This window comes from Coregonus lavaretus (assembly GCF_964263955.1).
Source record: "Coregonus lavaretus genome assembly, chromosome: 1".
NCBI lineage: Eukaryota > Metazoa > Chordata > Actinopteri > Salmoniformes > Salmonidae > Coregonus > Coregonus lavaretus.
This window is the reverse complement of record NC_139988.1, coordinates 87,715,115-87,736,450: the sequence shown is the minus strand read 5'-3', so window position 1 is coordinate 87,736,450 and position 21,336 is coordinate 87,715,115. Positions and strand designations below refer to the sequence as shown.

The 21,336-nt window shown below is 42.9% G+C and overlaps 1 protein-coding gene across 1 annotated transcript in view; it reads right to left on the bottom strand.

Annotated features, from left to right (window-relative positions):
- LOC311132837 (protein unc-13 homolog D-like) overlaps nt 1–21,336 on the bottom strand; it is a 26,533-nt gene extending 5,197 nt beyond the window's left edge. Inside the window, exons 1-26 of the mRNA XM_084166191.1 lie at nt 21,208–21,336; nt 14,775–14,807; nt 14,568–14,618; nt 14,274–14,330; nt 14,015–14,122; nt 13,839–13,898; nt 13,434–13,500; nt 13,088–13,268; nt 12,429–12,473; nt 12,255–12,326; nt 11,996–12,065; nt 11,650–11,754; nt 11,228–11,320; nt 10,706–10,806; nt 9,241–9,358; nt 9,033–9,154; nt 8,825–8,915; nt 8,669–8,725; nt 8,381–8,478; nt 8,196–8,247; nt 7,689–7,819; nt 3,456–3,576; nt 3,210–3,362; nt 2,949–3,044; nt 2,542–2,748; nt 2,339–2,413 (exon numbers count right to left, since the gene is read on the bottom strand). Coding sequence (XP_084022317.1) covers nt 2,339–2,413; nt 2,542–2,748; nt 2,949–3,044; nt 3,210–3,362; nt 3,456–3,576; nt 7,689–7,819; nt 8,196–8,247; nt 8,381–8,478; nt 8,669–8,725; nt 8,825–8,915; nt 9,033–9,154; nt 9,241–9,358; nt 10,706–10,806; nt 11,228–11,320; nt 11,650–11,754; nt 11,996–12,065; nt 12,255–12,326; nt 12,429–12,473; nt 13,088–13,268; nt 13,434–13,500; nt 13,839–13,898; nt 14,015–14,122; nt 14,274–14,330; nt 14,568–14,618; nt 14,775–14,807; nt 21,208–21,270 — 2,427 coding nt within the window. The 5' untranslated portion in view covers nt 21,271–21,336. The remainder of the gene's footprint in view (nt 1–2,338; nt 2,414–2,541; nt 2,749–2,948; nt 3,045–3,209; nt 3,363–3,455; nt 3,577–7,688; nt 7,820–8,195; nt 8,248–8,380; nt 8,479–8,668; nt 8,726–8,824; nt 8,916–9,032; nt 9,155–9,240; nt 9,359–10,705; nt 10,807–11,227; nt 11,321–11,649; nt 11,755–11,995; nt 12,066–12,254; nt 12,327–12,428; nt 12,474–13,087; nt 13,269–13,433; nt 13,501–13,838; nt 13,899–14,014; nt 14,123–14,273; nt 14,331–14,567; nt 14,619–14,774; nt 14,808–21,207) is intronic.

The following is a 21,336-nucleotide window of genomic DNA, read 5'->3' as shown; positions in this document are numbered from 1 at the left end:
CTGACCAACTGGCAGGTGTCTTCACTGACATCTTCAACCTCTCCCTTCCTGAGTCTGTAATACCAACATGTTTCAAGCAGACCAACATAGTCCCCGTGCCCAAGGACACTTAAGATAACCTGCCTAAATGACTACCGACCCGTAGCACTGACGTCTGTAGCCATGAAGTGCTTTGAAAGGCTGGTCATGGCTCACATCAACACCATTATCCCAGAAATCCTAGACCCACTCCAATTTGCATACCGCCCCAACAGATCCACAGATGATGCAATCTCTATTGCACTCCACACTGCCCTTTCCGACCTGGACAAGAGGAACACCTACGTGAGAATGCTATTCATTGACTACAGCTCAGCATTCAACACCATAGTGCCCTCAAAGCTCATCACTAAGCTAAGGATCCTGGGACTAAACACCTCCCTCTGCAACTGGATCCTGGACTTCCTGACGGGCCGCCCCCAGGTGGTAAGGGTAGGTAACAACACATCTGCCACACTGATCCTCAACACGGGGGCCCCTCAGGGGTGCGTGCTCAGTCCCCTCCTGTACTCCCTGTTCACCCATTACTGCATGGCCAGGCACGACTCCAACACCATCATTAAGTTTGCCGACGACACAACAGTGGTAGGCCTGATCACCGACAACGATGAGACAGCCTATAGGGAGGAGGTCAGAGACCGGGCCGTGTGGTGCCAGGATAACAACCTCTCCCTCAACGTGACCAAGACAAAGGAGATGATTGTGGACTACAGGAAAAAGAAGAGGACTGAGCATGCTCCCATTCTCATCGACGGGGCTGTAGTGGAACAGGTTGAGAGCTTCAAGTTCCTTGGTGTCCACATCACCAACGAACTATCATGGTCCAAACAAACCAAGACAGTCGTGAAGAGGGCACGACAAAGCCTATTCCACCTCAGGAGACTGAAAAGATTTGGCATGGGTCCTCAGATCCTCAAAAAATTCTACAGCTGCACCATCGAGAGCATCCTGACTGGTTACATCACCGCCTGGTATGGCAACTGCTTGTCCTCTGACCGCAAGGCACTACAGAGGGTAGTGTGTACGGCCCAGTACATCACTGGGGCTTCCTGCCATCCAGGACCTCTATACCAGGCGGTGTCAGAGGAAGGCCCTCAAAATTGTCAAAGACTCCAGCCACCCTAGTCATAGACTGTTCTCTCTGCTACCGCACGGCAAGCGGTAACGGAGTGCCAAGTCTAGGTCCAAAATACTTCTCAACAGCTTCTACCCCGAAGCCATAAGACCCCTGAACAGCTAATCATGGCTACCCGGAGTATTTGCACTGCCCCCACACCCCACCCCCCACCCCATCTTTTTACGCTGCTGCTACTCTGTTAATTATCTATGCATAGTCACTTTCACTCTACCCACATGTACATATTACTTCAACTACCTCAACTAGCCAGTGCCCCCGCACATTGACTCTGCACCGGTACCCCCCTGTATATATAGCCTCCCTACTGTTATTTTCTTTTACTTCTGCTCTTTTTTTCTCAACACTTTTTGTTGTTGTTTTATTTTACTTTTTTATTTAAAATAAATGCACTGTTGGTTAAGGGCTGTAAGCATTTCACTGTAATGTCTGCACCTGTTGTATTCGGCGCATGTGGCCAATAAAATTTGATTTGATTTGATTTATTTACTCTCAGATTCGAAAATGCTAAATTAGCATCAAAGTAGACATCATGCTAAACTACAAATTCCTGCACATCATCTCTAGCTGACACCTTTTCTAACAGGTATTGTGTAAATTGAAAACTTGCCCAAGACAGTTCACAGAATTGTCAATTTAGCTAACGTTAGATAGTTAATCCAGAGATTCTTACCTTTGCCTCGATTCGGCAGGCTCATCCAGAGCATCATGGCATTTGTAGTTCTTTATGATAGCCACATTAGCAACTAATTAGCATTTCATTTTTTTTTTTTTTGGGGGGGGGGGGGGAAATACAGGCAAATGTATTGATAAAAGTCACCTTGTCCAAGAGAGATTTACACGGTTATCAAAACGTCACGCCAGGATAAGCCTACATGAAACACAGCCTTTATTTTAAGTGTTTCTAAAATCCCCTATGGGAAAAATGAATGGTGGAAAAATGATTGGAACCATTTTCCTGTTTGACCGCTAGGTTTTATGGGTATTATGACTCATACTGTGGTACTCTATTGCTTTCATTCTAATTTCTGGAGATAAAGGTTAAAATCTAGGTCATGTGACATGATAACCCAAAACACAGGGCCCTCATAACACAAAAGGAAATGGTTGTTTATAAATCCAGTATCGCTGAATTGGAAATGGCTAATGATGACAGTTTCTTACATCTTCAGTGGACTTGGAGGGGAGTCTGTGTCGGGTAGACATGCTGCGGACGTACGTCTCAATATCTGAATTCAGCTAGAGAGAGACAGAGAGACTTCAAATTCTATATTGAAGAAGGAGACTATAGGCCAATGTATCAATATGGTCTGGGTCTCTCTACACTCCGCTCCAACTAACCCCTCCCCAGCCCTCTCTCCTCCTACCTTCCGTCCAACGGTCTCTAAGGCGGAGCGTATCTCTCGGTTGAGGACCCCCTGTGTATGCTGCAGCTGTGAGGGGAGCACGTTGTGGAACTGAGGGTCCCCTATCACGTCACGGGTGCGTTCTCGAAGCCCTGCCCAGTTGAGCTGCTGGGGAAGGCGGGTCAGCACCGACCTCAGGTGTTCCAGGTCATTCACTACTACACACAGCTGGGGGGGGGGGGGGGGGGGGAGACACAGAGAGGTGGAAATTAACACAATGTAGTTGAGAGAAAAGGTGATAGACAAAAAAAAAATGTGATTGAGATGGACACAAGTAGAAGGAGAGAGAAGGAAAAGAGGAAAGAAAGAGATGGAGCAGAGAGGAATGAAAGTGGAATAGATAGAGGGAGGAGTGTTATTTCCTTCACCCTGTTGACAGCGCTGCTGTGGTCAGAGTTCTCAGACAGCACTCTGACCCGCTCCTTCAGGATACGACAGTAGTTCACCACGATCTTGCACACGTCCTGAACCCACACGCAAACACATTAAAATGAGCTAAAACTTGTATGCCAACAATATTAAATGCGTGTATGATAATGTATGACAGAGCATGTTCTCGTCTGGTTACGATGAGATACTATATGTACTTGCATGATAATGCATGATAATGCATGTTTATGATACACTACCTCGGTGAGTTTGACCATGAGCATGAAGGCCTCCTCAGGTTCTGGCCAGGAGAGCTGCTCCCATAGCTGACAGATGGGCTGGATACAGGCCACCAGGTCTACCGCTGACGAGCTGTGTTTGATGGGCACCATCCCTGACTGCAGCGGCTGCAGCTGGGGAAAGAGAGGAGAGAGGGGGGGGTAAATACAGTAAATATTACCTGGTATCTATTCTATTCTAGGTGTAGTGTTGCAATAGTATGCTACCTGGTCCACCTGTACAGCTCTCTCCACCCTGTCCTGAGTGGTACTGAAGGCCTTGTTTAACCAATAGGGAAGCGCGTCACGGAAGCCCTCATGGAAGTTAGTCAGCTCCAACAGTTTAACCCTGAAACAACACGACATCCTTAGCTCTACACTGAGTGTACCAAACATTAGGAACACCTTCCTAATATTGAGTTTGAAAAAAAAGTCGCTTGAAAGGCATGAGCTCTGCTTTGTTTTTTTGTGCAGGCTGTACACACTCCAATAGTCTCTAATTCACAATTTGACAAGCACTTGATAATGCCTCGAATTTCACAGCGGCATCCCCTTTGTGGCCGTAATGCACCCTAAAAATATCCATGCCTTTTGCGGCCCGGAGTGCTGCGTTGTGCCCTTCTCCCTGAGTGTACACCGCTCTCCGTCACGTGATCGGGTCTTTCTCACAGTCTACAAGTAAAGACAGACACATCCGGGACACAACTGCGCGCGTCCTTATCCAATTCCGAGGTGCATGTTGAAGATGTTGGAAGAACTGTCCACATTTACTTTTCGTCAGCCAACAAGATGAGTAGGCCTAATGAACAGCAAAAGCACTAGCCTATGTCAATCTACTATCCCCCATAGTACAAAAGTTGACCTTCTATTCTGTGCGAGAAATCAATATTCCAAACATAGTCTGGGACAGTTGTGGGATGCGATGGGATCCAAAATTAATTCAACCACTAGCGTCAAAAAAACCTTTTTTAATGCAATGTGGCTGACGCAACAGATCAGCACGTTTAGCTTAAAATGTTGATAAACTATTCGGCTATTTATTCACATTATAAGCGCAGCAATGCGCACATGGTAGTAGGCTATAAGCGCGAATGTTCCATTAGGGGAAAACACCATTATCAAAAGTGACTGCAAATGCAATTATGCATGTACTGCTTTTATTATAAAGGTGCATTTTTATGGTGAAAATGATCTTCCCCAAACTTGAAACTCACGCGCTGCTTATATATGCCGGTTATGCTCCTTGTAAAGCGGATTAATGTGCTTCATTTTAAGACGTTATTTGGCCACTTTAGTTGTGATACGACTATATCGAACAAGTCACAAAAAAAGGCATTGTTTCTTATGCTGGGCATCATTCACAAGTGATAATATATAATTCACAAGTGATGGGCTAATATTGTCACCCATCAGACTATTCTTGATTTAATCTTGTCTTCACATATATTAAATAATATATGTGTGAAATTTGTTTTGATTTAGAATGGACCATTATCATGCACCTGTATCGAAACGGGCAGTGGGAAAAAATACAAGTCATCTATGCACTTAAATAGCAAATAGAGGACGCTTTTCCCCTTGGATTATTTTCATGCCAGCCAGGTAGGCTATACTCCTGCTGTAAATATAAGCAATGTGCTTAATATTAGGAAAGTAGATAAATAAATATAGTAGGCCTAGCCTATAGAAAGTTGATGGGATCCTCCTCTTTTTAATAGAGGCCATAACTCAGTTTTATCCCGCAATTGCATAGCCTATAGAAATGTTGCGCAGCATGAGCTAATGAGCTCTCATGAAGTGTTTGATTAGATTTTCGAAAACATTTGCATTGATGTCAGAGTGATTAGAGGGACAATAGAGTGCTGAGTACCAGTGGTGTAAAGTACTTAAGTCGTTTTATGGGGTATCTGTACTTTACTTTACTATTTATATTTTGGACAACTTTTACTTTTACTTCACTACATTCCTAAAGAAAATAATGTACTTTTTACTCCATACATTTTCCCTGTCACCCAAAAGTACCAATTCACACACTAATCTCCCGAGTGGCGCAGTGGTCTAAGGCATGCAGTGCTAGCTGTGCCACTAGAGATCCTGGTTCGAATCCAGGCTCTGCTGTAGCTGGCCGCAACCGGGAGACCAATGGGGCCCAGCGTTGTCCAGGGTAGGGGAGGGAATGGCCGGCAGGGAGGTAGCTCAGTTGGTAGAGCATGGTGTTTGCAACACCAGGGTTGTGGGTTCGATTCCCACGGGGGGCCAGTATGAAAATAAAAAAGAATAATGTATGCACAAACTGTAAGTCGCTCTGGATAAGAGCGTCTGCTAAATGACGTAAATGTAAATCAAGAGAACATTCCTTGTCATCCCTACTGCCTCTGATCTGGCGGACTCACTAAACACAAATGCTTCATTTGTAAATGATGTCTGACTGTTGGAGTGTGCCCCTGGCTATCCGTAAAAAAAAAAAAAAACATTTGCTTAATATAAGGAATTTGAAATGATTTATACTTTTACTTTTGCTTCTTAAGTACATTTTAGCAATTCCATTAACTTTTGATACTTAAGTATATTTAAAACCAAATACTTTTAGACTTTTACTCAAGTTGTATTTTACTGGGTGACTTTCATTTTTAAGGAATACCTGGAATAGTATAAAGTAATCCTTCTACCCCTCCCCCACCCACCCATATTTTTTTTTTATAAATTGGTTGGCCCACTGGCTATCATAAGTTGAATGCACCAATTTGTAAGTCGCTCTGGATAAGAGCGTCTGCTAAATGATGTAAATGTAAATGTATCTTTACTTTTACTCAAGTATGACAATTTAGTACTTTTTCCACCACTGCTGAGTACCAGGCAGTTAGCAAGTTTGGTAGGCTACTAATGACCAGCAGCAGCATCAGAGCTTGGAGAAGCCTAATTACCATGACTAAACGGTCATGTGGAATTTGACTGCCTTCATGACTCGTGACTGCCGGAGTGACGGTAATAAGGTCACCGCAACAGCCTGGCACCTACTACCATACTCAGTTCAAAGGCAATTACATTTTTTTGTCTTGGATTTTTAAGCCTTGAGACATGGATTGTGTATGTGTGCCATTCATTGGGTGAATGGGCAAGACAAAATATTTTAAGTGCCTTTGAACTGAGGTTGTTCTGAGGGGAGGGAGGGTGTAACTCAATATTAGGAAGGTGTTCTTAATGTTTTGTACACTCAGTGTATATTGTGTAGTAATGTGAAGTACTGAGTATGTATCAGGGAGTAGTGTGTTAGCAGTATGTAGTACTGGGTATATAGTATAAGGGAGTAAGTAATGTGTACTACTGAGCAATGTTCACTCAATTTTTGCTCAGTGCAAACTTGAACGTTGCCGTTTACTGTGAACACTGCCAAGTCGGCTACTGTGGCTATTTGATCATAATGTAGGCCTACCAGAGTGGCCTACCACCAAAAACAATGGAGAAAAACGCATCCCATAACATTTTAACATGGAAATAGCTGTTCTATCATTCAGCCTACTGTAGCAGCTAATGTGTGGTGTTCAGTGTAGGCCTACATTCCATGAGACTTTTGGAGAGAAAAAACACATGCAGGGCTTGACATTAACCTGTTTATCCACTTGTCCTTCAGACAAGGAGGTGACTGAAAATGTTGTTTGATGCAAGAAATCACTTTACAAAATAAAATGCATTATTATTCCCATACCATTATTACAGAGAATGAGACTAATTATGCTACGCTCTGCCTATTGGCTACTTAGCTTATTCAAGACTGTCTCAAAATACAACAGTTCCTCTTTAAGACATAAAAAAAAGCTCTTTACCTGACTCACTTTTCAAAGATGTCTAGAAATGCACACGTTTTGTGCTGTTGTAGGAAGCAATCACTCCCCTATTGCTGACTACAAATTATCTATAACTGGGCTAATAATTCACTAACTAGCAAAGGATATGAACAAATGTGAACATTTGGCTAAATGCAGCTCTCACTTTCATCTCAAAACAAGCGCATACTCCCGACCATTCATACTGTTGCCTTAACACAGTCCAGTTCAAAGTGAATGGCACAGATACATATTTTGCAATCGCTATTTGCATATAGGCCTACTGCAAGTCTGATTAGTTATGGGGCACTAGTCTGTGTACAAGGCTGTCAATGGAATAGAATCCTACTCCAATGCGCTCTGCCTACAAGAAAATCTCTTGAACAGTTAGTTTTGCATACTAAATCTAGCATAGTGTGTTTTGTTTCGGTATATTACTATTTAAATTCCCACAGTAGAGCAAAACGTTGATAGTGTTAACTAAAGGGGGAAAACTATAGAATGTTGAGTGAAGTTCAAACTCGTGCTTCTGTGTGCAGGCTCATATTTCTTCAGCACGGCAATCGAGGGGAGCTGCGCGCCCAGTTTAGAGGGTTTGTTGCTACTGGGTATGTAGTATAAGGGAGTAACCTCTGACCTTTTCTGTAGGAAGGCCTTGTCTTTGTGGATGGCCTGTAGACTCAGGTAGAGAGGGAACAGGCCATTGGCTAGACTCTGCTCCATCTTACCCTCCAACAGGTTTAGGGTTTCCCTCACCTCCCCCGCCAACTGAGAGAGAGAGAGAGAGAGAGAGAGAGAGAGAGAGAGAGAGAGAGAGAGAGAGAGAGAGAGAGAGAGAGAGAGAGAGAGAGAGAGAGAGAGAGAGAGAGGGAGAGAGAGAGAGAGAGAGAGAGAGAGAGAGAGAGAGAGAGGGAGAGAGAGAGAGAGAGAGAGAGGGAGAGAGAGAGAGAGAGAGAGAGAGAGAGAGAGAGAGAGAGGAGAGAGAGAGAGAGAGAGAGAGAGAGAGAGAGAGAGAGAGAGAGAGAGTTATACAGCAGGAAGAAAGAGAGATAGAGAGTAATGCAGTTTTCTTTCACAGAGAGAGTTATACAGCAGGAAGAAAGAGAGATAGAGAGTAATGCAGTTTTCTTTCACAGCCACTTACCAGGGAGTCCAGCTTTTGGTAGACTACAGTGAACACATCAACTTGCACAGCACTACAGAGAGAGAGAGAGAGAGAGAGAGAGAAAGAAACCCATTCAAGTCCATTCATGTGATTAACAGACATACCTTCTTCATATTCAAGACAGATAATGTCACCTCCCTCCATACAGACGTTCTGTCTCCTACCTGACAAACACTCTATTCCAGCTGTCCTTGTTGTGCTTGATGTCCTCCTGCACTTCACCTATCAGCCTAGAGAGAGCACTCACGGTCGCTGTCAGGTCCTGTGAGGAGGAGGAGGAGGGGGGAGGAGGAGGAGGAGGAGGGGGGAAGAGGGGGACGAGGAGGAGGAGGGGGGAATAAAGTTACAGAATGTGGAAAGAGAGATAAAGTTACAGAATGTGGGTAAAGAAATGCTTGATGTGCTTTGAAAGTGATATGTGGGAGGAGTCTCTTCCTTTGTATGTAGCCTACCTTGGTCATGGGCTGATGTAACCCTTTCTTTATGGTGAACCACTCCTGTGTACCAGACTGAGGCAAACAAAGACTTTCAGCTCTGTGGATCCTTTAACAGATAGTTAATACAATATTAACTGTAGTCTTTAAAGTGGTCTTTCTATATGTACTCACATGTACAGCGTCGTTGACATTGTCATGCAGGTCAAACTGAGCTGGGTTCAGCTTCTGAAACGCCCGCGTCTTACATATCTGAGACAGGATCCTACAACACACAGTTTGTTCATTTGATCTGTTTTAAACACATAAGATATGACACACACACACACACACACACACACACACACACACACACACACACACACACTCGCAAGCAGGGTACCTGAGCAGTGTGTGTAGGCGAGGGTTAGCGTCCTGCGTTGGGGGAAATATGTCTCGGTATTTGGCCACGAGACACAATCCGTACTGCAGGAAACCATGGAGAGAGTCCCCTAGCTCCTGTTTCTGTACATATGTTCATGTGTTTATTTCATTAGTAGATCATACACAGTGTATAATATGTCATATAAGCAAAGGAAGGCCTGTGTTACCTGTTGGTAGGGCAGCTCCTGCTGGTGCCAGTGGTATTCTATACTGGTCAGCTGCTGCAGCAGCAGTGAGGAGTCCACCTCTAAACTCTGGTAAAGTTTACTGTAGGCCACCCACTTCCTATAAGACAGACAGTACCAGTCAAAAAGTTTGGACACACCTACTCATTCAACGGTTTTTCTTTATTTTTACTATTTTCTACATTGTAGAATAATAGTGAAGACATCAAAACTATGAAATAACACATATGGAATCATGTAGTAACCAAAAAAGTGTTTAACAAATCTAAATATATTTTATATTTGAGATTCTTCAAAGTAGCCACCCTTTGCCTTGATGACAGCTTTGCACACGCTTGACATTCTCTCAACCAGCTTCATGAGGTAGTCACCTGGAATGCATTTTAATTAACAGGTGTGCCTTGTTAAAAGTTAATTTGTCGAATTTCTTTCCTTCTTAATGCGTTTGAGCCAATCAGTGGTGTTGTGACAAGGTAGGTATACAGAAGATAGCCCTATTTGGTAAAAGACCAAGTCCATATTATGGAAAGAACAGCTCAAATAAGCAAAGAGAAACGACAGTCCATCATTACTTTAAGACATGGAAGTCAGTCAATCCAGTCGCAAAAACCATCAAGCGCTATGATGAAACTGGCTCTCATGAGGACCGCCACAGGAAAGGAAGACCCAGAGTTACCTCTGCTGCAGAGGATAAGTTCATTAGAGTTAACTGCACCTTAGATTGCAGCCCAAATAAATGCTTCACAGAGTTCAAGTAACAGACACATCTCAACATCAACTGTTCAGAGGAGACTGTGTAAATCAGGCCTTCATGGTCAAATTGCTGCAAAGAAACCACTGCTAAAGGACACCAATAATAAGAAGAGACTTGCTTGGGCCAAGAAACACGAGCAATGGACATTAGACCTGTGGAAATCTGTCCTTTGATCTGATGAGTCCAAAACACACCTCCAGGCTGTGTAAGGGCTTTTTGACCAAGGAGAGCGATAGGAGTGCTGCATCAGATGACCTGGCCTCCACAATCACCCGACCTCAACCCAATTGAGATGGTTTGGGATGAGATGGACCGCAGAGTGAAGGAAAAGCAGCCAACAAGTGCTCAGCAAATGTGGGAACTCCTTCAAGACTGTTGGAAAAGCATTCCAGGTGAAGCTGATTGAGACAATGTGCAAAGCTGTCATCAAGGCAAAGGGTGGCTACTTTGAAGAATCTAAAATTAAAATATATTTTGATTTGTTTAACACTTTTTTGGTTACCACATAATTCAATATGTGTTATTTCATAGTTTTGATGTCTTCACTATTATTCTACAATGTAGAAAATAGTAAAAATAAAGAAAAACCCTTGAATGAGTAGGTGTTTCCAAACTTTTGACTGGTACTGTATATCAACGTGTACATGTATGTGAGTGTAGAGTGTGTGTGTGTTTTGAGTGTGTGGCACGTACGCCAGATCCTGCAGGAAAGGTGAGAGGTCATTCTGAGTGGCGTATAGTTCCAACAGGGTCTGTCCTTCCCCACACAAGTCTCCTTTCCACGGACCACCACCCTGGGGGAGAGAGAGGTGTATTGCCTTCACAGATTAACCACTAGATGTACAGGTACGACTGTAAGATGTTCGAACTGAACCGTTTATTACCTGTTGCTTAGAGATGTGTGACTGGACAAACTTACCTGTTGCTAAGAGATGTGTGACTGGACAAACTGTTACCTGTTGCTAAGACATGTGTGACTGGACAAACTGTTACCTGTTGCTTAGAGATGTGTGACTGGACAAACTGTTACCTGTTGCTTAGAGATGTGTGACTGGACAAACTGTTACCTGTTGCTTAGAGATGTGTGACTGGACAAACTGTTACCTGTTGCTTAGAGATGTGTGACTGGACAAACTGTTACCTGTTGCTTAGAGATGTGTGACTGGACAAACTGTTACCTGTTGCTAAGAGATGTGTGACTGGACAAACTGTTACCTGTTGCTTAGAGATGTGTGACTGGACAAACTGCTGTAGGATCCCACAGTAGTTGACGTAGGCACTACGACCTGCACTCAACGTCCCGTCTCTCTGTCACAGACAAACACATATTGTAATGGGTCTGTTTCTTCTTTCACCACACTGTCATACAGTAGATCACCAGCTACACGTGAGAACCTTAATGTAGTTCAACTATCACTTACTGTTAATGAAAAGTACACGTTTTTTTTCCACGTATCTCACAGTTACTATTAGAGAAAAACCACCCTGCTCTTTGGGTGTTTCTGTCATCAGTCTGACCATATATTTAAATTGACAACGTTGGTTTTATGTGTTCATTACGTTATGTTTAAATACCTCTGCTTTATTAAACACTATGTGCTACTGGAGAGTTGTAGCGATGGACTTGAGCTCCATACCTCTTTATGGGTGAACTTGAGCTGCAGATGACACTGGCCCCGATCTGGATACGTCTCTGTCCTCGGCTCCAGAACATACCAGTTATCCTCTGTACAATGCAGATCCTTCACACACACACACACACACACACACACACACACACACACACACACACACACACACACACACACACACACACACACACACACACACACACACACACACACACACACACACACACACACACACACACACACACACACACACACACACACACACACACACACACACACACAGTGAGCGTTACTTGGTGAGCATCATGGTGGGTGAGCATGTGTGCATGCGTGTGTGTTAAAACTGCTCTACCTTCAGTCTCAGAACAATGCTTCCCAAGAAATCATCCTGGCCTTTTAATTTCTTAGCATCCTTGATCATCCTGAATGGGAACACAAACAATCAACATTGGGATATTGTGTGTGTGTGTGTGTGTGTGTGTGTGTGTGTGTGTGTGTGTGTGTGTGTGTGTCTGTGTGTGTGTGTGTGTGTGTGTCTGTGTGTGTGTGTGTGTGTGTGTGTGTGTGTGTGTGTGTGTGTGTGTGTGAGAGAGAGAGAGAGTAAGCTCTACCTCCTCAGTCCATGGAAGTTGGTTCTGAACTCCTCCAGCTTCTGTGCCAGAGACACCTCCTCATCCTTGTCCCTACGAGAGAGAGATTGATCAGACATTAATATGGAAAAAGATTTTCAGTTGGTTTTTTTTCCTTCAACCTTACAAACAAACAGTAGATTACTGGTCACTCACCACATCTCCATGTGGAAGCTTGCCCTGGCAGTTTCTTCAAACTCCCTACCAGCCCAGGGGAAGAGAGAGGTTGACAATATTCATGAAAGACACTAAATATATTAAAAATAATATATATATTTACAAAAAATTACATTGATAGAAGCCACAATCTATCTGCAATATTAAAGCTGATATACCCCCTAAAATAATAATAATAATAATAATAATAGTAATAAAAAAATAACACGCTTTTTAAAAATACAATTAAAAGACACTAGATGAGTAGCTTCAGTGTTTACTTTATCAGGACGTTCAAGGCAGTACAAACTGATCTGGGACCAGGCTATTTCAAGGCACCCTATGTAAAGTAAACTCATAGATATGTTCTATGTATGTAACAGATAAAGCAACACCTCACAGCACAACGCCTCTCCCCTATTTGACCTAGATAGTTTGTGTGTATGTATTGATATGTAGGCTACGTGTGCCTTTAATTTTCTTTTGATATAATTCTGTCCTTGAGCTGTTCTTGTCTATTAATGTTCTGTATTATGTCATGTTTTATGTTTTGTGTGGACCCCAGGAAGAGTAGCTGCTGCTTTTGCAACAGCTAATGGGGATCCTAATAAAATACCAAATAGGTTCTAGGTTGTATGTAAATGTTTTCCTTCACGCACAATACGAAGGTCTGGTTCCAGATGGGATTGAGGGTCTGTTTCTTGGTGTCTGTCGTGTAAACCTCCTCGTCTGAGACGGCGTCCTTCACCACGGCTTTACGGGGTTTAGGTCTGGACCGTCTTGTTGTGCTCTCCTTCTCATCCTCCAGGATGGTCAGTAAGCAGTATGGATCACTGAAACCTGGGGACAACATAACACACTGGAGGATTCACAGACCACAACTGCTAGATCTGTGGTTCCTAAACGGACCAACCTAAATCCAGAACTCTCTTGCCACCTCCAGATAATCAAAATAGTTGAAGTACATTTGATTGTGTTCACAGATCTGAGGTGAGGATGACGTACCACTGATGTCTTTTCCCAGGATGCCCTTGGCTTCCTTCACAGTGGCCATCAGACAGTAGACTGGAGGCTGTGGACAAGACTCAGACTCAGAAGCGGCGAAATAAAATTGGTGGACTCTTCCATGTGACAGAACCATGGAGGCTGCTGAGGGGAGGACGGCTCATAATAATGTCTGGAACGGAGCAAATGGAATGGCATCAAACACATGGAAACCATGGAAACCATGTGTTTGATGTATTTGATACCATTCCACTGATTCCGCTCCAGCCATTACCACAGGCCCATTCTCCCTAATTAAGGTTCCACCAACCTCCTGTGGACAGAACCCCCTTAGATACTGTATAGGTATATACTGCTGGGTCAAATGGTTTCTCCTAGAAGTATGAAACTCCTCTGCTTACTCACCTCTGTGAACTGGACCCTCTCTGTCAGACTCTGGTGTTCATCCTCTGCCATAGAGAAAGCCTGAATGGGTAGTTTGATAGCAACAAGGTACTGTATTAGTATTTGGACAATAAAAGAATCAGAACACAGCATTTGGTCTGTGAGAGGGTTAGAATGGAGTCTGGTTAGGTTGTCACCTCTCTGATGTATTGGTGGAGCTGGTTGTCAGTGAAGACCTCTGCCGAGGCTGGCTTCCCCAGCTTGTGGGTGATGGTGTACAGCAGCTCTTTATACAGCGGCTTGAGCTGGGGGGGGGGGGGGGTTGTGGGAGGAAGTGTGAGGAAACGGACAAACATCAACCTTTAATAGGGACTCTTAAAGGACAAACTAATGCCACCGGCTGTAGCAAAAAAGCCTATGAAAGGAAGCCGAATTCTGATGTTATAGCAACGATACCTCTTGTTCCTTATGTCTTTTCCCTTTCTCTTCCGGGTTCTCATTCTCTTTAAAGTCCTGAAAGTACATCCATCCTGTTATCTACTGTGGATGCTTTACTCAGGAAGTGCTGAAGTCACAAAGTCACAGTTCGTAAAGTTATTGTGTACGAGCTTACTTGATGGTTTATTTGACAATGACAGATGCAACCAAGACATGACATCATTGATTATGATGTTAGTTGCAGCATGCTTTGGCTCACACCGCTTCACAACACTAGTCCTTATGTGGAGAAAAAAAGGGAACTGGACCTACCCTCCTGTCCTTCTGTCTCCTGGTCATCCCCAGTTTACGGGCAGGAGAGCTCTGAGAGAGAGAGGGGGGGGCAGTTACACACAATACCGTTATACAGTAAACCCTTGGTTGTGGGAAGCAGGTATAGCAAAATTAGCATTCATATATTTCATATTTCGGGCATATTTAAAATATGCAGTTGAAGTGGAGAGGTTCGGCTCACTCTACCTGTCTCGTTCTGTTCCTGGTTGAGCCATGAGTCTGTATGTGGAAGAGAAACAACCCAGTTTAGCCACTGGTGGTCAGGAAACCACTGGCCCTACACTTATCATAGAAATACACGCTATAGACAGGCCAACTGTACTTGATGTGACATATCAATTATGCAATAGTGGGGAGCTTGTGAAATGTCTGCGTTTATAATGTGGAAAGATCCCTTGCAAATAGCAGGGTGACACTAGTTAGATTCCGACAGGGACTTCCTCATTGAAGGCGATAAGGAAACTACCCGTCTCCAGTTTCAGTACTAACGTAGGACAGGATAAGAAACAAGGATACAGATAAAACAGGTACACACACTCATGAATACACACACACTCATGAATACACACACTCATGAATACACACACACTCATGAATACACACACACTCATGAATACACACACACTCATGAATACACACACACTCATGAATACACACACTCATGAATACACACACACTCATGAATACACACACACACACACTCATGAATACACACACACTCATGAATACACACACACACACACTCATGAATACACATACACTCATGAATACACACACACTCATGAATACACCCACACTCATGAATACACACACACTCATGAATACACGTACACTCATGAATACACACACACTCATGAATACACACACATTCATGAATACACACTCACTCATGAATACACACACACTCATGTATACACACTCACTCATGAATAAACACACACTCATGAATACACACACAATCATGAAAATACACACACTCATGTATACACACACACTCATGAATACACACACACACACACGTGTATACACACTCACTCATGAATACACACACACTCATGAATACACACACACTCATGAATACACACACACTCATGTATACACACACACTCATGCATATACACACACTCATGCATATACACACACTCATGAATACACATACACACACTCATGTATATAAACACACTCATGAATACACATACACACACTCATGTATACACAAACACTCATGAATACACAGACACACACTCATGCATATTGATAAAGAAATGTGTGAGTAAGATATGACTGAAATGTCACACCCTCAGTTAAACTAATAATGTATGAATAATTAGTAGACTAGAGCTCAGAGAGTTAATCAAATTTGTTTACATCACAGCAACCGAGTATTTGTGTCTTGTAATTAGGCGAGCAGAAGTGCAGAACGATTGAAACCAATAACAGGAGACTGGTTCCCAAAACATACAGGGAAAGGGGAGTGAAAAAAGGCTTGCAGGATATTGTGAGGACGGCGATAACTAAAGAATGCAGCCTGCCCGAGCAAGGAGTAGACTATGATAAGAACACGTGTGTGTGTGTGTGTGTGTTTGTGTGTGTGTGTGTGTGTGTGTGTGTGTGTGTGACCTGATGGTCAGGAGATCAGAGGAAAACCACATGAGATAAACCCAGGTGTGAGTTTACAAGATGTGTACAGTGGAAATATACAGCCTAAAGCGGGGTGGGATTTTTGTATGACGTGTGTGTATAAAAGATGGACTCTGAAATTGTGATAACAGAATTCTCTGGGCAGAATTCTCTGAATAAAGACGACCTGACTATTGCAGACTGGGAGCTCTGTCCGTTTCTTGATCCAAAAGCCTTACAACCTTTTGGGAGACGCACAGAGACACTGAAATAGTTAGTTAATAAATTATCTTAACACATATACACACACTCATGAATACACAGACACACACTCATGCATATACACACAATCATGTATACACAGACACACACTCATGCATACACAAACACTCATGAATACACAGACACACACTCATGCATATACACACACTCATGAATACACACACACACCCATGAATACACACACACTCAGTATACACACACATTCATGAATACACAGACACACACTCATGCAAATACAGACACACGCGGGTATCAAAACTATGGATGTCTTGTCTGTGGTTCTTCTATGAGAAGTGAAAACACCTCCCTCTGTGTCATCTGATTTCAGAAACACTGATCATGCCGTAGTATAACTCATGGTCACATCCCACTGGGCACAGACGTCATTTCAATGTCTAGTTTTGACTTACAGTGGGGGAAAAAAGTATTTAGTCAGCCACCAATTGTGCAAGTTCTCCCACTTAAAAAGATGAGAGAGGCCTGTAATTTTCATCATAGGTACACGTCAACTATGACAGACAAAATGAGAAAAAAGAATCCAGAAAATCACATTGTAGGATTTTTTTATGAATTTATTTGCAAATTATGGTGGAAAATAAGTATTTGGTCAATAACAAAAGTTTCTCAATACTTTGTTATATACCCTTTGTTGGCAATGACACAGGTCAAACGTTTTATGTAAGTCTTCACAAGGTTTTCACACACTGTTGCTGGTATTTTGGCCCATTCCTCCATGCAGATCTCCTCTAGAGCAGTGATGTTTTGGGGCTGTCGCTGGGCAACACAGACTTTCAACTCCCTCCAAAGATTTTCAATGGGGTTGAGATCTGGAGACTGGCTAGGCCACTCCAGGACCTTGAAATGCTTCTTACGAAGCCACTCCTTTGTTGCCCGGGCGGTGTGTTTGGGATCATTGTCATGCTGAAAGACCCAGCCACGTTTCATCTTCAATGTCCTTGCTGATGGAAGGAGGTTTTCACTCAAAATCTCACGATACATGGCCCCATTCATTCTTTCCTTTACACAGATCAGTCGTCCTGGTCCCTTTGCAGAAAAACAGCCCCAAAGCATGATGTTTCCACCCCAATGCTTCACAGTAGGTATGGTGTTCTTTGGATGCAACTCAGCATTCTTTGTCCTCCAAACACGACGAGTTGAGTTTTTACCAAAAAGTTCTATTTTGGTTTCATCTGACCATATGACATTCTCCCAATCCTCTTCTGGATCATCCAAATGCACTCTAGCAAACTTCAGACGGGCCTGGACATGTACTGGCTTAAGCAGGGAGACACGTCTGGCACTGCAGGATTTGAGTCCCTGGCGGCGTAGTGTGTTACTGATGGTAGGCTTTGTTACTTTGGTCCCAGCTCTCTGCAGGTCATTCACTAGGTCCCCCCCGTGTGGTTCTGGGATTTTTGCTCACCGTTCTTGTGATCATTTTGACCCCACGGGGTGAGATCTTGCGTGGAGCCCCAGATCGAGGGAGATTATCAGTGGTCTTGTATGTCTTCCATTTCCTAATAATTGCTCCCACAGTTGATTTCTTCAAACCAAGCTGCTTACCTATTGCAGATTCAGTCTTCCCAGCCTGGTGCAGGTCTACAATTTTGTTTCTGGTGTCCTTTGACAGCTCTTTGGTCTTGGCCATAGTGGAGTTTGGAGTGTGACTGTTTGAGGTTGTGGACAGGTGTCTTTTATACTGATAACAAGTTCAAACAGATGCCATTAATACAGGTAACGAGTGGAGGACAGAGGAGCCTCTTAAAGAAGAAGTTACAGGTCTGTGAGAGCCAGAAATCTTGCTTGTTTGTAGGTGACCAAATACTTATTTTCCACCATAATTTGCTAATAAATTCATTAAAAATCCTACAATGTGATATTCTGGATATTTTTTCTCAATTTGTCTGTCATAGTTGAGGTGTACCTATGATGAAAATTACAGGCCTCTCTCATCTTTTTAAGTGGGAGAACTTGCACAATTGGTGGCTGACTAAATACTTTTTTTCCCCACTGTACATTTGGTTGAGTTGTGAACTAACTAATTCAACGTGAAATCAACCAAAGGTGATGACTTTTTGCAAGTCCAATGAGTTTTACATGTTGATTCAATGTCATCACATACCATGTTTTTGTTGACGTGGAAACAACATTGATTGAACCAGTTTTGCCCAGTGGGATCTTATCTAAAAATACCAAATGGACTGCATGTAACGTTTACAAAACGAGTACATTCATAATAAACAACAGTCAGTTAGTCTTATCAAAACATCAATGATCATGACACATTTCATCTCAATACAAAGATATTCTCAAGTCACTCAAAACATAAGAGCATTTCACTGATGGTGAAGATAAAGTTTCGGAAACCGATTTGACCTCAGCATCCATTTTTTGAGGCCATCATCCCAAACTGTTATCTTAGAGGACATCAAACGCCCAACACACACACATAGGAGCCTGATAGGGACAATTGTTGTTGTTGTTTTGGCTCTGTACTCCAGCACTTTGGATATGAAATGATGCAATGACTATGAGGTTAAAGTGCAGACTGTCAGCTTTGATTTTACATATACATTTACATCATTTAGCAGACGCTCTTATCCAGAGCGACTTACAAATTGGTGCATTCAACTTATGATAGCCAGTGGGACAACCACTTTTTTTTCCTTTTTTTTATGGGGGGGGGGGGGGGGGGGGGTGGGTGGGGGAGAAGGATTACTTTTATACCATTCCAGGTATTCCTTAAAGAGGTAGGGTTTCAAGTGTTTGAGGGTATTTTCATCCATATTGGCTGAACCGTTGAAATTACAGCACTTTTTGTACATAGTTCCACATTTTAGGGAACCAAAAGTATTTGGACAAATTCAATTATATTGTATTAAAGTGGTCAAAAGTTTAGTATTAGTAGAATCTGTCCAAATACTTTTGGTTCCCTAAAATGTGGAACTACAGTGGGGGAAAAAAGTATTTAGTCAGCCACCAATTGTGCAAGTTCTCCCACTTAAAAAGATGAGAGAGGCCTGTAATTTTCATCATAGGTACACGTCAACTATGACAGACTAATTGAGAGAAAGAAAAATCCAGAAAATCACATTGTAGGATTTTTAATGAATTTATTTGCAAATTATGGTGGAAAATAAGTATTTGGTCACCTACAAACAAGCAAGATTTCTGGCTCTCACAGACCTGTAACTTCTGTTTTAAGGCTCCTCTGTCCTCCACTCGTTACCTGTATTAATGGCACCTGTTTGAACTTGTTATCAGTATAAAAGACACCTGTCCACAACCTCAAATAGTCACACTCCAAACTCCACTATGGCCAAGACCAAAGAGCTGTCAAAGGACACCTGAAACAAAATTGTAGACCTGCACCAGGCTGGGAAGACTGAATCTGCAATAGGTAAGCAGCTTGGTTTGAAGAAATCAACTGTGGGAGCAATTATTAGGAAATGGAAGACATACAAGACCACTGATAATCTCCCTCGATCTGGGGCTCCACGCAAGATCTCACCCTGTGGGGTCAAAATGATCACAAGAACGGTGAGCAAAAATCCCAGAACCACACGGGGGGACCTAGTGAATGACCTGCAGAGAGCTGGGACCAAAGTAACAAAGCCTACCATCAGTAACACACTACGCCGCCAGGGACTCAAATCCTGCAGTGCCAGACGTGTCCCCCTGCTTAAGCCAGTACATGTCCAGGCCCATCTGAAGTTTGCTAGAGTGCATTTGGATGATCCAGAAGAGGATTGGGAGAATGTCATATGGTCAGATGAAACCAAAATAGAACTTTTTGGTAAAAACTCAACTCGTCGTGTTTGGAGGACAAAGAATGCTGAGTTGCATCCAAAGAACACCATACCTACTGTGAAGCATGGGGGTGGAAACATCATGCTTTGGGGCTGTTTTTCTGCAAAGGGACCAGGACGACTGATCCGTTTAAAGGAAAGAATGAATGGGGCCATGTATCATGAGATTTTGAGTGAAAACCTCCTTCCATCAGCAAGGGCATTGAAGATGAAATGTGGCTGGGTCTTTCAGCATGACAATGATCCCAAACACACCGCCCGGGCAACAAAGGAGTGGCTTCGTAAGAAGCATTTCAAGGTCCTGGAGTGGCCTAGCCAGTCTCCAGATCTCAACCCCATAGAAAATCTTTGGAGGGAGTTGAAAGTCCGTGTTGCCCAGCGACAGCCCCAAAACATCACTGCTCTAGAGGAGATCTGCATGGAGGAATGGGCCAAAATACCAGCAACAGTGTGTGAAAACCTTGTGAAGACTTACAGAAAACATTTGACCTGTGTCATTGCTAACAAAGAGTATATAACAAAGTATTGAGAAACTTTTGTTATTGACCAAATACTTATTTTCCACCATAATTTGCAAATAAATTCATAAAAAATCCTACAATGTGATTTTCTGGATTTTTCTTTCTTATTTTGTCTGTCATAGTTGACGTGTACCTATGATGAAAATTACAGGCCTCTCTCATCTTTTTAAGTGGGAGAACTTGCACAATTGGTGGCTGACTAAATACTTTTTTCCCCCACTGTATGTACAAAAACTGCTGTAATTTGTAAACGGTTCATTCAATATGAAATCCAAATGTTCTGGAGTGCAGAGCCAAAACAACAACACAACTGTCCCTGTCAAAATACTTTCGGACCTCACTGTATTAAATGAACTTATTTTTTACATGACAAAGTTTGGTACTTGCCTGATCGGGAGGTTGCAGTAGGTTGTCTCCGGTTGTGGAGAACCTATCCTGGCTTGGCATCATGGTTGAGGTGGATGAACAGCCAAAGGCCCTTCTCTGGTGAGGCTGTGTGGTTGATGGTTGTCTGCT